The sequence below is a fragment of the Ovis canadensis genome, chromosome 6 (genome assembly GCF_042477335.2).
Source record: "Ovis canadensis isolate MfBH-ARS-UI-01 breed Bighorn chromosome 6, ARS-UI_OviCan_v2, whole genome shotgun sequence".
Classification (NCBI taxonomy): domain Eukaryota; kingdom Metazoa; phylum Chordata; class Mammalia; order Artiodactyla; family Bovidae; genus Ovis; species Ovis canadensis.
Genome location: NC_091250.1, coordinates 88,340,344 through 88,356,682, shown reverse-complemented (window position 1 = coordinate 88,356,682; position 16,339 = coordinate 88,340,344). Strand labels below are relative to the sequence as shown.

General features: G+C 40.6%; 1 protein-coding gene and 1 pseudogene across 1 annotated transcript in view; one reads left to right on the top strand and one right to left on the bottom strand.

The window, feature by feature from the left end:
- Nucleotides 1–16,127, bottom strand: part of SPMAP2L (sperm microtubule associated protein 2 like) — a 38,812-nt gene extending 22,685 nt beyond the window's left edge. The window contains exons 1-3 of the mRNA XM_069595029.1: nt 15,519–16,127; nt 4,916–4,946; nt 1,137–1,202 (exon numbers count right to left, since the gene is read on the bottom strand). Coding sequence (XP_069451130.1) covers nt 1,137–1,202; nt 4,916–4,946; nt 15,519–15,990 — 569 coding nt within the window. The 5' untranslated portion in view covers nt 15,991–16,127. The remainder of the gene's footprint in view (nt 1–1,136; nt 1,203–4,915; nt 4,947–15,518) is intronic.
- LOC138442910 (small ribosomal subunit protein uS17-like) lies at nt 9,954–10,416 on the top strand (annotated as a pseudogene).
- Nucleotides 16,128–16,339: the final 212 nt, after the last annotated feature.

The window sequence follows — 16,339 nt, the reverse complement described above, 5'->3', positions numbered from 1 at the left end:
TGGAATATTACTCAATGCTAAAAAGAAATGTACTATTAATGAAAAGCCATGGAAGAACACTAAAGGCATTTTGCTAAGTGAAAGGAGGCTGTCTGAAAATTTACATATTGTATCATTCTGACACTATGTAACATTCCAGAAAAGGTAAACCTGTAGATACAGTTAAAAGATCAGTGGTTGCAAGGGGTTTGGAGAGAAGGGAAAGAGGGAGAGTGATCAATAGGTGTCACACAGGTAATTTTTAGGGTAGTGAAACTATTCTGTAAAATAATATGGGTCGGGAAGATCCTCTAGAGAAGGAAATGGCAACCCACTCCAGTATTCTTCCTGGAAAATCCCGTGGACAGAGGAGCCTGGTAGCCTACAATCCATGGGGTCGCAAAGAGTCAGACACGACTAAGTGACTAAACTGTCACTTTTCAATGCAAGTTAATACTGTTAATAATAAGGTGAAGTAGGGGAGGGGTGGTAATACAGAAACCTTCTCTGTACTTTAGTTTTTCTGTAAGTCTAAAACTGCTTTAAAAAATAAAATCCATTAATTTAGAAAATAAAAGAGCAATGGATTAGTGAAAAAAATCAGGCTTTGTTCACGAACCAAAAGAGAAAAGGGGATGTCCTGTGATCAGGAATGGAAAGCCAGTGGGTCCAGCCTGCTGGAGACCCCCGAGAACAGATATGCTCTCGGCAGAGGCTTAGAGACACAGGACCAGATGTTAGAAGTGGCAAACCCGAACTCGGAGGATGGACGCAAGTGTGTCACGTGTGTGTAGAATAATGCCCTGAGACAGTGATTCTCAAACCTGTCTGCCTGTTAGGATCATCTGGGAAGTCTTTAACACTCCTAAAGTCTAGACTGTGCCCCAGGCCAAGTGAGTCAAGATTTCTGGGGATGGAACACAAGAATCAGTCAGCTTTTAAATTTTCCAGATGACTCCAGTGTGCAGACAAATTTGAGAACTACTGACCTAAGGTTCGCTTTCCATGTGCTGACTCAGCTGAGGTGACAATACTGATTCAGTGGCTCCAGCCGAGCACAGAGGTGCTAGGATGCGGAGTAAGCGGACAGGTAAAAATAATACTCATTGAATGTAAGGAATAATCATCACAAACAAGACTACATAATATCACCTTACCTATCTGGGGCTCCCCATTGTTTCTTAGGCCTAGAAAGATCTTGAATTCTCTTCCTAGAAAAAGAACTAACAAATACCAGCAGATTAATTCAATGAGGATGCTTAACAAATATGTTTACATTAGATATAATCAAACAAATCTCATCTGAGGGAGAAATAAAAACCAAGGTTCTATTATACAGGATTTGAAGAGTACTAAAAAAGCTAAAAGTATTCAAAAATATTGTGAACCCCAAATTCTCACTTTTAAAATCATTAAAAATATACTATACAATAAAACAAAGACAATAAATACACAATAAGACTGTACTGTCTCCAGCAGAATCCAAGTAAAATGTACACTTAATGGCAAAACCCCTCAATTTTCATAGAAAGTAAGTTTGTAAATGCTTGAAAGCACTGGATGTTGAAGAGACTGTACAGGAAAATTTCAGACAGAATTTGTGGCTTCAGGTAAACTATGAAATAGGCAAAATATACTTTGGGTACCACTCAACCTCCATCCTGCTCTATTCTGCTCCCTTGGACTTCCCTGACTATCCTGAATCCACTTATAGCAGACAGTTTGTGGTCCCCACGTATCCACGTGTTCCTTTACAGTTTCCAGACTCCTTTGCAGCTGTTTGAAGCTATGTGACTAATTATGTCTATCCTCAGCCGAAGTTACTGAACAATAATAACAAATCTTTTCAAACATGAAATTGTGATGGTGATTTGAGATAACCAAAAGATTCTTTCGCAGTTAAATGTTTGAGGTCTGATATGTAATTGATGGACTTCCTAGGTGGCTCAGTGGTAAAGAGTCCATCTGCCAAGGCAGGAGATGCTGGAGACACAGGTTCAATCCCTCTGTAGGGAAGATCTCCCTCTGGAGAAGGAAAAGGCAATCCACTCCAGTATCCCTGCCTGAAAAATCTCATGGACAGAGGAGTCTGGTGGGCTACAGTCCATGGTGTCACAAAGAGTTGGACACGACTGAGTCACTGAACACGACTGAGTGACTGAACACACATATACGTAATTGATAAAATGCACCCTGCCCCAAGCCATGTCTGCTATTGTCTAGAAATAATGAAGATACTGTCCACTGCCAGGGAGAAAATAACTACAACCTTACTCAATTTTAAAAAAAAAATGATTTTGCTATGCAAGTACTGTTCGAACCCTGCTATGATGGCCTGAACCAACTTTCCAGAGAGGGTAGCTACGCGGAGGAAAAAGCAAACTATAGTGCAGACAAAACATCTTCTTATATATGAATCTTTGCAGGCAATTTAGCTCCTGGCTTCATCATCACCTCTAAGCCAGGTTTTCCCTTTCTATCTTTTCTTCACCACCTAAATAATATTATTTTAATGCATCACTTTATACATAAGACTACTGACAGTTTCTCCATTTATTTATATAGATGGTTAAACTGTATTGTTACTTTAATTGGAAATGATCTCATTAACACCTGCTAATCCTGTGTGAAGGTCTGACTAATCTCTCCTTTTCATTTACTTATTGTGCATTGTGTCACCATAGCTACGATTTCAACCTACATCTCTTCATCTTAACGCAGGCTTGCCTTCTCTCTCAAATATTACATTACCTTACCACATCTACTCGTGATCCTGTGCAGAAACAAAAGAATGTGGTGGAAGGATCTGAACTCCTGAAGGCAGATTTCTTTTTTAATGAGGATTACTTTGCTGTTCCATATTTTCATTGATAATTAATCTCCTGTTAGTTTGCCAATAGCTAACAAAAATTTTGGAAATTCTTACCTTAGGAGCAGACCAATAAATATATGTTTATATAGCAACAATTAGGAAACAATTTCATGTCTGAATTGATGGGGTAATTCAAATAATTCTTTCTTTCGGTCAGAATGCTCTTTTACACTTGACAATTTTCCTTATCCTAGAGTAGGAAATGGCAACCCACTCCAGTATTCTTGCCTGGAAAATTCCATGGATAGAGGTGCCTGGCAGGCTACAGTCCATGGAGTTGCAAAGAGTTGGACATGACTGAGTGACTGAACACCCATGTGTATTTTGCTTATACTAAATATTTCTTTTAAAACCATTAGGTACAGCACATTTGTTTAACAAGATTATTTAGAGAACTGGGACAGGCACAAAACAAAATTTTCTCACAGAGTCAAACCAAATTAACCAATCAAATGAAAGCAAGAAACAACATAACAACAAAAACAAAAACACTGAAAGAAACACTCTTCATAGTCTTTTTTTAAGTAGAAAAACTTTCCAGATGTAAATGATTTCACTGTCTATTTAGTAATAGGAGAGTTTGCTCACTTGGCATGCATTTATTTGAAGTAACTTGGTATTTTAAGTGGATATTCAGGAATATGCAGTAAAGGTTATTTCTACCAGATTTGCTGCCTGCTACTGCTACTGCTGCTAAGTCACTTCAGTCATGTCTGACTCTGTGTGACCCCAGAGACGGCAGCCCACCAGGCTCCGCCGTCCCTGGGATTCTTGAGGCAAGAACACTGGAGTGGGTTGCCATTTCCTTCTCCAATGCATGAAAGTGAAAAGTGAAAGGGAAGTCGCTCAGTCGTGTCCGACTCCTAGCAACCCCATGGACTGCAGCCGACCAGGCTCCTCCATCCATGGGATTTTCCAGGCAAGAGTACTGGAGTGGGGTGCCATCGCCTTCTTCGGATTTGCAGCCTAGTCATCTTACAAAAGTGACATGATTACTCTGAATTTCACTTTCTCTCAGAAAATCTAGTTGATTATATCCACACTATCAACTTCTCAGGATTCCTGTGAGAAAATAAACTTTAAACAGCAAAGTAGTGCATAAAAATAAGGCAGCAGTATTTAATGCCTAAAAGAGGTGAGAAAAAAAACAACTAGAAAATATAGCACTTAGAAAACGCAAACTAAGTCCAACCAATGACAATAAATGCAGATGGTAAACAATAACAATATGAATAATTTCAACTCACTTATTAAAAGAGTGAAAAAATAAAATCTGGTATTATTTACTTCTCATCTATAGGAGCCATTGACATGAACCTTTGGTATTTTCTCTTGAATGATTTTATCCTATTACCTTTTCTAAATAATCTTAACCAAATCAAGAATGAGCATCTATTTTCAGGAGACATCTAGTTTATACATTGCAGATACACACACACACATTTACCGCCCCCCCCCAAGATTGCTTTATCATGCTTTATTTTACTTTCGTTCTCTTTTTTATTTATGTTTTAACTGAGGAATCAATTTTATTATAGAGACATATGGAAAGAATAGGTTATTTTATTAAAGTTTAAGTTTTTTTTTAATTTTTATTTTTTTAACTTTTTTTTTTTTAAACATTTTTCACACATTTCTTTTTCTTCATAGAGGGCACTTTCTTGAAATTTCATTAGCTACTGAATTTTGAATTAGAGGCAAGAGGAGACTGAGATACACTAACATGGAGCTTCACAAAATCTGTGACATGAGATGGTCAGTGCAGAATCCCAAGTGCCTTTAGGGACTTAACCTTTAGTTTCAGCCCTATTAAGTGACACACACAGCACTGAGTGACAAGTAAACACTGAGCAAGAATTCTCCTACATCTCTATCTTAACCACTTTATCTCTCTTCTTTCCTTTTCCCAAGGGAATTGCCCCTAGAAAAGGGCCTTATGACAAAGGGAAAGAACAGGAATCTTCTCAAAACCCCCAAGATAGGCTTTCACTTCAAATGCCCCAGATTGAGTGCCCCTTTCAGCTGGTAAAGTCTGAGAAAATAGTGCTATATCTATACTCTTACCGTTTCCTTACAAAGTCACAAGGACCAGGATCTGCAAAAGGAAAAGTAAAAGCAAAAATAAGATTCAATAAGAATCAAAGATATTCCTGCACACCACAACTAAAAGATTCCACATGCCACAGCTAAAAAAGACCAGCATGCTGCAAAGACTGAAGATTCCCAAGCTGCAACTAAGACCCATGGCAGCCAAATAAATAAGTTTTTTAAAAATAAAAGATATGATAAAAATAGCCATTACAAATCAATAAACAAAGGGACTAGGAAAAATAACTATTTGGGAGAAAGGCCAAAGTGGCTCAGACAGTAAAGAATCCATCTGCAATGCAGGAGACCTGGGTTCGATTCCTGGGTTGGGAAGATCCCTGGAGAAGGGCATGGCAACCACTCCAGTCTTCTTGCCTGGAGAATCCCTGTGGACAGAGCAGCCTGGCAGGCTGCAGTCCATGGGGTCGCAAGCGTCAGGCATGACTGAGAGACTACGCACAGCACATCTTGCCAAAGTAAACCATAAATAGTTAAATTTTTTAAAAAAATTGAATTAGAGTAAAAATAAGAGAATATCTACTTAATGACTGGATTTTAATCTGCATTAAAGGTAATGAAAGATAGAGAGGAAACATACAGATTAAAATATTTAAAACTTAAAATGTGTGTCAAAAAATAAACTTTAGAAAACAAATTGGGAGAAATATATAGTAACAAAATGATAAAGTCTTAATATCTGAAGAGTATAAAAGTACAGATGAATAAGAAAAACACTAAAAAAGTTTCAAAAGTTAAATAGACGAAGAGGAGTTCAAAGAAGAGGAAGACATATGAAGGGCTAATAAACATAAAAAGTTCAAACTTGCTTATAATCAAAACAATACAAATACAGAATGAGGTTTTTTTAAAAACTATCACATTAGCAAAAAGTTTTTACAAAGAATAACAACGCTGGAAGGATCAGATGAAGTACTTCCATGCTGCTGGTGGATATTTAAATTAGTTCATTTTGTGAAAAATAATTTGGTGTATGAGTCAGCAATACTTATCTTCCTTAACCTAATTCTACTTCTAAAATAGAAGTACTTCAGAGTACTTTAGAAGTAATTCAGAGTACTTTCTTTAGTCCTCTAAAGAAGTAACTACAAGTGTGGGCAAAGACTTATGCACAAAAATGTTAATGGTGGTACCTTCAGCAGTAAAAAGCTGGATACACCTGTATTATCCAAAACAGACGAAATGGAAGCAAATTAATTCATGTTTAGAAGTTCTTTTTTATGTGGGTGAATATACGCCTTATCCTAAGGCCTATTACAGTAGGCTTCTTTAGGACAAATTGTTCCAGTTTCTCCTGGGGAGTTTCTAACCATATCTGGGAGCTCTGAAATAACATTTTGTACTGTCTGGAGTGTTCAGGGTAAATGAAAGTGGGTGTGCTCTGACATCAGACAGACATGGCTCAAACCCCAGTTTTATTATTTACTCAACTGTTCAATCTTGGGCAAATTAAATAATTAATGCTAAAAAATTTTCTTTTCTTTTTTAAAATATAAATTTATTTATTTTAATTAGATGCTAATTACTTTACAATATTGTATTGGTTTTGCCATATATCAACATGAATCTGCCACGGGTGCACACGTGTTCCCCATCCTGAAACCCTCTCCCACCTCCCTCCCCATTCCATCCCTCTGTTGAAACATGTATAATATCATATGTGAAACGAATGGCCAGTCTGGATTCGATGCATGATACAGGATGCTCGGGGCTGATACACTGGGATGACCCAGAGGAATGCTAAAAATTTTTAAATTAGGATTCTGCTTAACTTTCTATAAGTAAAGAAAAAGTTTAAGTAACTATTAAGTTTGAGTAATTGTAAAGTTTAACTAATTTACTGTTAAGGGTTCCAACTATGAAAAGCAATATTAATACAATGAGAACCTAATTGTGAACATGTATTCACGTGTGTTTTCACTGATTTCTTTATGCCTGTATACCCTCCCCTTCATTTCTAAAAGGACTTGAAATTGCTTACATAAACACATAACAGGATATTACTAAGATGAAAAATTCAGGAAAACAGGTAGAAAAAAAAGGTGGACGGAGAAGGGAAATAAAAATACAAAATGAAGAATGTAAAATAAAGTCATGTACCATTATATCTGAACATTTTACCACTGAGAGCAAAAGCCATAAACTTTTCCTAATATGAAATCTGAAACTCCTCTCTTGAGGTCTCTCAATGGTTTTATACACACACACATTAAATAAATTATAAGACTTGATAATGAAAAGATGAAGAAAATCTTATTTTCTTAGATTTTTCCTTCTTCAAATTTTATTTTTGATATATGTATTACATGAAACCAAGATAAATTTTAAAAAATAAGAAGTTTTCAGTAAAGTATCATAATAACTGAATATAAGGCTAGATTTTATTCCCAAAAATTATTTCTCAGAAAAGAGGTTACCCTACATGCAAGTCCTTGTAAGAACTCATCTTAGGAAGCACTTCCTCAATTACTTTCCCAACAAAGAAATGGCAAACAAAAACACAGCAGCCTGAAATAATTTCAGTTAATGCTAGAATGGAATAATTATAGAGCTCTCCATACAATTAAGTTTAAATCTGTATTTTACAAAAGAGGGAAGAGGTAAAGAAATTGAAAACAGATTTAATAATATTTTGGTGATATAATTTTATAATCTTAAGCACTGGATGTTGCTTTAAACAAACATCATTTTAAAAAGCAAAAAGAGAGACAAAACACAAAGAATGAGGTGATTGTATTGTGAAGTTAAAAGTACAGCTACAGAATGAATTTTTTAAGAGTTCTGTTATATTACATGAATGGGTTCCTAACAATAGCCAGGAATAACATCAAACACAGATCCCTAATGCTATGCTGGAATCTAGGCAAAACCTGAAACTGGCTGCTGAAATGTGGTTAGGAGCTTTGTCAAAGAGGGATGGAGCCAACCTCATCTGAACTCACTTGTCAACCTGAGAGTCACCACAAATGGGAGAGCCTGACACTGTGTGTCCCCAAGTAGAGCACCACCTATGAAAAATTCTTGCTCAAAACAATTTAGTTTCAGTCTAAGCAAGTCTCTCAATCTATATGCTTTGCAAGAAACAGAGGAGCTACAAGAACAAGTTAAAGACATCACAAAAAAACAAATTAAATTCAGAATATGGGATATTTTACCCAATTTTTCTAACAAGTGTGCTTTAAAAAGAGAGAGAGGATTAGAGTTAGTGTTAAAGAGTGACAGAGAAGAGCCATGTGACCCTTGTTTGAGGCCTAATTCGAATGAACCAGCTGTAAAAATACAGTTTTGAGACAGCTAAAACTGAAAATTAGTTGTTCAGTTGTTCCAACTCTCTGTGACCCCCTGGACTGTAGCCCACCAGGATCCTGTGTCCATGGGACTCTCCAGGCAACTCTACTGGAGTGGGTTGCCATTTCCTTCTCCAGGGGATCTTCCCCACCTAGGGATCAAACCTGGGTCTCCTGCATTGCAGGCAGAGACAATTAAGGAAGTTTAAATATTTAACAGGTATTAGATGGTAATAAATAATAATTGTAGATCTGAAGTGCAAATAATGACATGATTCTTACATAGTGGATACAGTGAAGTCTCTCAGCCGTGTCCGACTCTTTGTGACCCCGTGGACTGTAGCCTACCAGGCTCCTCTGTCCATGGGATTTTCCAGGCAATAGCCCAGAAGTGGACTGCCATTTCCTTCTCCAGGGGATCTTCCCAACCCAGGGATCGAACCCAGGTCTCCCGCATTGTACACATTTTACCATCTGCGCCACCAGGGAAGTCTGACATGATATGTTTCTTTAAAAAGTCCTTAGTAATTAGAAAGGCATACAAGATATAACAGGCAAAATGACATGCAGTCTAGTATTTTCTTTAAAACAATTTGTCCTACAGGAGGCCCCAAAATGTGTGTGTGTGTGTGTGTGTGTGCATGTGCTCATGCATGTGTGTATAGTAGGAAGGGTTGGCAGGAGAACGCCTAGATGAAACAGTTAGCAAAATGATAAATATTAAAACTAGATGGGGGTGTATTATAACATTCTCTATTTTGGGTGCATTTGAATATTTCTATAATAAAGCTGTAGAGATAAAAATGATTTTTCTGGAAAAACTGTTAAATTAGTCAAGAGGTAACCATAGTGGTATTAAGCATGCAAGTGAAAAAGTTGAATAAAACTGTTTTTCTATGAAATATGACATTAGAAATAACTATTTCTAAATTATATCATTGATTTTAATGTTATTTTAATTTTATAGGTATAGCGAAGTTAACACAATTCTAAACAAACGTTTGTCTATTCTGTCTTTCTCCCTAAAAGATTATCTATTCAAATTGGCCAGAATTTTTTCTTTCCTTATATTCAAGAATCTATAGTAATCTCACTTTGGCAACACTTTGCTGTATCAAATTAAGCAGTTGTATTAACATCCAGATTCTCAGCATTTACAAGTGTCTGTAGAGAGTGCTTAGTTCACGCATCTCAATTTCACTAGAGAGGAAACACGCATCTATGACAAGACCAACAGTAACTTCCAAGTCTCTTACCTCCTAGTTTAGTGCTCTTTCCAATAGCATCAAGCTCCCTCTTCTACTAAGTATGTGCTTGCATTGAAATCCCCAGAATGTGGTTGGAGCCATGATTCGGGCATAACAGGGTTCAAGCAGCCATATTTCTTTGGGGGCGAGGGCAGGACTGTACACATCCAATCCATCCTTGGCGCAGACCTTCCTGAGCATGACTCTAGTAACACTCCCTAAAATATTTCCCAGCTCCTTTTTCCTAGAGATTAACAACAGTACTTTTTTTCCCCATTCTTCTCTCCCAGTGATTCCCACTCTCACTCCAGTCTAGCCACTGAGATATTCCAGGCTTTGGATCAAACCAACAGAGCTTTGAACACTGGTCCTACCACTATACACCTGCAGACAAACTACCTAGTCTCAGATTCCTCATCTTACAGAATACTTTGCAGAGCCTTTTTTCAAGTGGCCAGGAAGATGGCAGACATTCAGACTGGGCATGCCTACGAAACAGAACCGATCATTTTCCAAAATAAGAAGAGGGCCCTGCTTAGAGAAACTGGCAAGGAGATGGTCCCATGATACAACAAGAACATTGGTCTGGTCTTCAACACACCAAAGGAGGCCTGGGGGGCACTTAAATGGAGAAGAAATGCCCTTTCTTTTCCAATGGTATCATCTCCATCCAAGCGTGGATCCTGTTTAGTGGCTAAGATGAAGATGCAGAGGACCACTGGCATCACTGAGACTACCTCCACTACCCAAAAGCACTGCTTTGTACCATGAGAATATGTCAATGCACCTTTCCTCCTGCTTTAGGGATGTCAAGATCCTCAACACTGCCACAATGGGTGAGTGCTGGCCTCTGAGCAAGACAGTGTGCTTCAACGTGGAGGTCACCAAGGCTGCTGGGACCAAGATGCAATTTCAGAAGTTCTAAGACTGGACCCCTGCCTACTACTCCAAACAAAATAAAGTTATTTTCCCAATCAGGAAGAAAAAAAAAAGTACTTTGCAGAGTGATACAAGGACATTCCTGGTGGCCCAGTAGCTAAGACTCCGTGCTCTCAATGCAAGGGGCCAGGGTTCGATCCCTGGTCAGGGAACCAGATTCCACATGCGGCAACTAAAGAGCTTGCATGCAGCAATGTTAGCTCAGCAGGTTAAGAATCTGCCTGCAATGCAGGAGACACAGGAGGTGTGGGTTTGATCTCTGGATTGGGAAGATCCCCTGGAGAAAGAAATGGCAACCCACTCCAGTACGCTTGCCTGGAAAACTCCATGGACAGAGGACCCTGGTGGGTTACAGTCTAAAGACTTGCAAAGAGTTGGACACGACTCAGCGACTACCTTTCACTGTCAGATCACGGTGGGCCCTGGAGGAACCTCTTATTCTAAGGCTGACAGGAAGAAGCCCCGAAGGATTCTGAGCAGGATGGTGAAAAGCATCTCCCTTTAAGAGATAATCAGAATGTATTGCTGTACTATGCCCTTAAGATATCTGTATTTTATTCCACAGCACACAAACTACACTGCTCACGTTGCCACCAAGCCAGCAAGTGGAACAAGCCGGCTGGTGCTCCAAACTATCTTCTGGGGAAGGCTGCCATCTGCTGGGAGGAAACACGATCAAGGCTGTTCCCTGATGGGGGCTGGGGCACTCCTTACACCGGATTCCTTCCGCATGTAGCAGCAAGCGTTTCTAACATGAAAAGGATGAGGTACCAAAGTATAACTATTCTCCACCTTGCCCTCTACCCCGTTTTCTTAAGGAGCCCATGTTTGAGCTGCTCAGCTTTCAGGTGTGACCGGGACACCGCTGATCTATCAAGGAAAGTCAGGCAGCACCTCTCAGAACAGATCTAGGGGGCAAGAGAGAGGTAAGCTGGTGCTTGAGAGGAAGAGGAAAGGTGTCTGTGGGGAAGCGCTGTCATGGTGGCAGGGACTTGGGAAGAGATGTGTCTCAAGAACATTTTAGCCTGCTTTGCTCTGTATGAGATGGTATAATTCCCTGGAAGATACTCCAGTAAAACCTACGTTACTTCTCAGAGCTTTCTGAACTAAAATTTGTGCTTGTTTTAGGTCTTAAAGTAGTCGAGTTCTATGCTGGGTATGACCATGTAAACAGACATTGGGATGTTCTTTGACATAACAGGTTAAGCCGTATAATTATTACTACTATTCATTCTTCTTTGATCTTCTCTCAGGCACAGCTCCCTCGCACTGTGCTCCCCGCTGCCTTAGCTCTGGGTCATGTGGGCAAGAAATGGGAGAGTATGGGAAAGGCTTTTGCTTGCCACTGAGAAGGCAGAAGAAGAGGCCAAGCTCTTCTGTCTGATGTAACAACAACAAAAACTAGGACCTCCATGCAAACTAGAGCTCAAAAATATCACCTCCCCAAGCTACCTATGAAGCTATGTCTCCTCTCATACCCCTCAGTCTGTACTTTCGTGGCTTTTTTCTCTATTTTCAAATATATGCTTCATTTCACCTGATTTTATCTATGTTAAGATAGCATTAGCAACTGAGTAAGCACTGAGACAGTTGGATTTATAGATTTTAAAAAGACACATGTATCCCAATATTCATTGCAGCACTATTTATAATAGACAGGACATGGAAGCAACCTAAATGCCCACTGACAGCTGAACGGCTAAGGAAGATGTGGTACATACATACAATGCATTATTACTCAGCCATAAAAAGGAATGAAACTGGGTCATTCGTAGTGATTCAAGGAGAACATTTTTGACAGCGTGATCTGGTACGTATTTATAAGGAGGTGACAAATACCTAAGAGAAGAGCAAACTGACAGAGGAAAAAGCAAGTGAAATGACTGAGTTAGGAGCAAGGAGGCCCATGCGGCTGGAGAGCAGAGACAGTGGGGAGAGTGGTGGGACAGGAGGCTGGAGAGACAGTCAGATCAGGCCTTGTAGGCCTGCTTAGGATTTTCATCTACAAACTCTGTGACGTGAGAACCTCTCTGGAGAGCTGAGAGCAGAAAATTTGCGTATAATTTATGTTCTTAGGGATCCCTGTGACTGCTACATGAAGCATGAATTGGTGGGAATAGAGGGGGGGATGAGTGAATGGGGCAAGAGTGGAAGCTACTGCAGCAGATCAAGCAAGAGATGACAGTGGTTTACAAAGGTGGTGAAGGTCTGGATGTTAAGGATGGATATTGTCATGACATATTTCAAAAACAGGGTTTGCTAATGGCTTGGAGGCAACGTGTAAAGGAATCAGGTGTCGAGAATGACTCCAGGTTTTTGACCTGAGCACCTGGATGAATGGATGGTGGTGTCATTTGCTGAAATGGAGGAAGATCAAGTTTGGGGGTAAAAGTAACAGTTCAGTTATGGATATGTTAAATTTTACATTCCTACTAGATATTCAAGTAGGAATGTTAAAAGACAACTGGTTATAAAATTCTGGAAAGAAAGAAATTGAGGCTGGAGATAATTTGGGAAGTCATCAGCATACAATTAAAGCTAGAACAGATGACACTGCCCAGGGAACAAGGGAAATCTAAAGAATCTGAGACCACCGAGCCATCACCCACTTCAACTGAGAGGCTGGGAAGAGACAGATGATCCAGCAAACGAAACTGAGTCAGGAACAACCGATGAGGTAGGATAATGATGAAGGCAGGAGTATCCAGCAGTCAAATAAAGAAAGATCTCCAAGAAAAAAGGAAGATATCAAACAAGTAAGCTGAGGATGAAGAATCAGTGGTTGAATTTGGCAAGCAGGGGTCATTGTGACCTCAACTAGAGCAACTTCAGCTAAATAGAGGGGATAAAAGCTTAAGTAGGTTCTTCAGAGAATGGGAAGAGAGAACATGGAAATAATGACTCATAAACAACTATTTTGAGGATCTTTTTTCTCTAAAAAAGAGTAGAGAATAGGAGTGGTACCAGGAAGGATACACAAGGCTAAGGGGAGGTTTGGTTTCTTCAAGCTAGGAGTTATTGCTGCAAGTTCATGTGCTGATAGGAATGATCCAGTTGAGAGTGAAATAAAATGATACAGGAAAGAGAGGAGCAAAGAGCTTAGAGTTAGACGGGATAGGATCTAACATAAAGGTTGAGAGAATGGCCTCTGGTAAGAACAAAGACAGTTTGTCTATTAATAAACGAAAAGCTAGAGTATATACATGGAACCTGGTAGTTTGATAGGTTCCATGTTAGATAATGAATTGATTAGGGAAATGTAGTATGATTGCCAAGCAGCACTGAAAGCACACTTGAAGTTTACAGTCATGGATTTAAAGATCAGTCAACATAGTTGTTTGTTTTCTCTCTCTTTTTTTTTTTTTTCATCTTTTCAAGTGCAGACCAGAACTGGATTTCAACAAGCAAGAAAGAAGGAGAGACAATGAAGCCAATACTTGCAAGGAAGTGATTTCATTGGTAGATCATGGACTACAAAGTGAGAAAGAAGAGACAAAAAGACATAAGGTAGTGAGTGATATATAATGAACAGTTGATAGCATCAGTGGATTAGAGGTCCCTTTGAAGCTGAAGAATTGAGAGCGTACAAGGAAGAGTAAGTGAACTGGAAAAATGGGAAGTGATTAGAGTGCTTGAAATAGATATTTTGGAAATGGTACAGCAATTGACATTATCAAAGGCCAGTGCAGTGGATGTCTAAAATGGGGTGAAAGATCCCGTCATTCAAGGTGAAGAGGTCAAAGAACTATGAAGCCAAGTGGATCACCTATATGGATACTGAAATCTCCATGCATGACAACAGGGTTGGCAGTGGACAGAAAGGCAGTCAACTAGAGCAGTTTCAGTGGAGTGGGTAAAATTACAGGCAAGAAAAAGGAGTCAGTGAGTACAGACAACTCTTTCGACAAGCTCTGCAATGACTTGCAGAAAAATGCAGCTGATTGAAGGAGGAAGGTCTGAAGAAGACCTGAGGTTAACGGTTACTTCAAGACAGAAGATTCTAGAGTGTATGTGTATGCTCATGGGTCTGATTCATTAGAAAGGGAGAAACTGATCCTGTAGGAGAGAAGGGAATAACTGCTGGAACAAAGTTCTTCAGGAGACAAGAGTGGACTCCAAAGCACATGTGGAAGATTTGCTTCTCATAGAAAGAGGTGTGGCTCTTCCCTGCAGTATGAGAAGAGACAGAATCCACGGATGCAGATTCAAGTAAGGCAATAGATTAGTGGTAAGAAAATAAGGGAGTTAATAACATTGCTTCTGTTTTCTCAAGTGCGAGGCAAAGTCTTCAGCTGTTTGGAGTCAAAGATGTGAAGGCTGGAGATGTAAAGAAGACATTTAGACTTCTCACAGATTAGGGGAACTAATTTGCTGGGTGAATAAAATGGGCTTGCTAGGTGGTGCCAAGTGACCAGCTGAGATCTGTGGTCATGAAACTGAAATAAAAGCAGTCAGTAGGGCTGTGTGATTTTCTACAGGAAGAGTCAGCTGCTCAGGTGTAGGTGGAGGGTGGTTGGTTGGGCTTAACCAAGGTTGAGGTTTTCCCAGGAGAAGTACGGTAAATGGCCAGTGAGCCAGTGGGGTGGTGGAAGATGTTGTAAGCAACTGAAATGACAGACCATAGAATCAAGACTGATAAAGAAAAGTCAAGGAGAACATGAGATGAAACATGGTCAGCCAAGGGACTGGAAGCCCAGCAGGGATAAGGAATTGTTCTGGGTAGAGTCATCAATGAGAGGCCGTAAGTGAGCTGGATGTTTATACCCCAAAATCCCACCAGCCCTGTTATTTTGTGAACTTGGTAAAGACTGAGCATATAGTAAACACTTAGTGAATGTACCCTTTGCTAAGAAGTCACCAGGTGGAGAGAGGGCAGAAAGAAGAGATTGTTTCATTAACAAGAGTCTCAATTTCCTATCAGGGCTTCTTTAGGTCCAAAGACAGGGCACTGAAAAGCAGTAGGTAAATGACATAAGTATCACTTTCCTTTACATCAAAATGGGCCCTTGCAGACAAACCTTCTCATTAGAGCCCCCAGGTCTAGATGGGGTTGGGTTGCTCAGTGCCCCGAGAGACCGAAACACCTACCGCTCAGGGAAGACGGTGCAAACTGTGGCGGGAGTCTCATCAGCAGAGATGGGGAGACCATCACGCTGGCTCTAGGAAGCAACTCGATTTCTTGAGACTTGTGGGGCTTGCGGGGAACAGGGGGCCCCTGGGGCTTTCGGGGCTCGCGGGGCTTGCGGACCTCATGGGGCGCATGGGGCTCGTAGGGTGCATGGGGTTTGAGAGGCTTGTGGGACTCATAGGATTGGTAGAGCTCATAGGGCTTGGAGTGATTGGGGATCTCATCGGACTCTGCATACTCCTCGGACTCGCCTCGCTGGTCTTGCTCGTCGGTCTCCTCGGAAAACCCCGCCTCCTCAGACTCCTCTAGCTGCTTGTTCCTGTCGAATATCCTGACAAGGGGCTTCTGGAGGGCTTCGGAGCGAGCGGATGTTTCTGCCGTGTGGTGCCCAGCGGACAGCCCAGAAGGACCCGAAAACTCTTGGCTCTCCATTGGGGGCCCAGAAGCTCCCGCTGGTTGACTGCCGGACGCCAGTCTCCTTCCAGAAGATAGAAGAGGATGCAGGCGGCCCGCGCCCGGCCCCAGCGAGCCCAACCCGCTTGCGGCGGTCGCCCGACAAGGCCCGCCCCCTGGGCGCCTCTCTGCGCGTTCTCCGGTTGCCAAGGGGACACTCCAAGCTGCTGGAGCCCACCTGGGCTCCTCCCGGGAGAAATGAGAAGCAGTTGAAAAGGAGAAGGGGGCGGGCTCCTAATCTGCTGTTTTTGCCTCCTTGAAGTCTGTTTCTGTGGTGTTAAGTCAGAACTGTGGTGTTGAAAGACTCTTGAGAGTCCCTTGGACTACA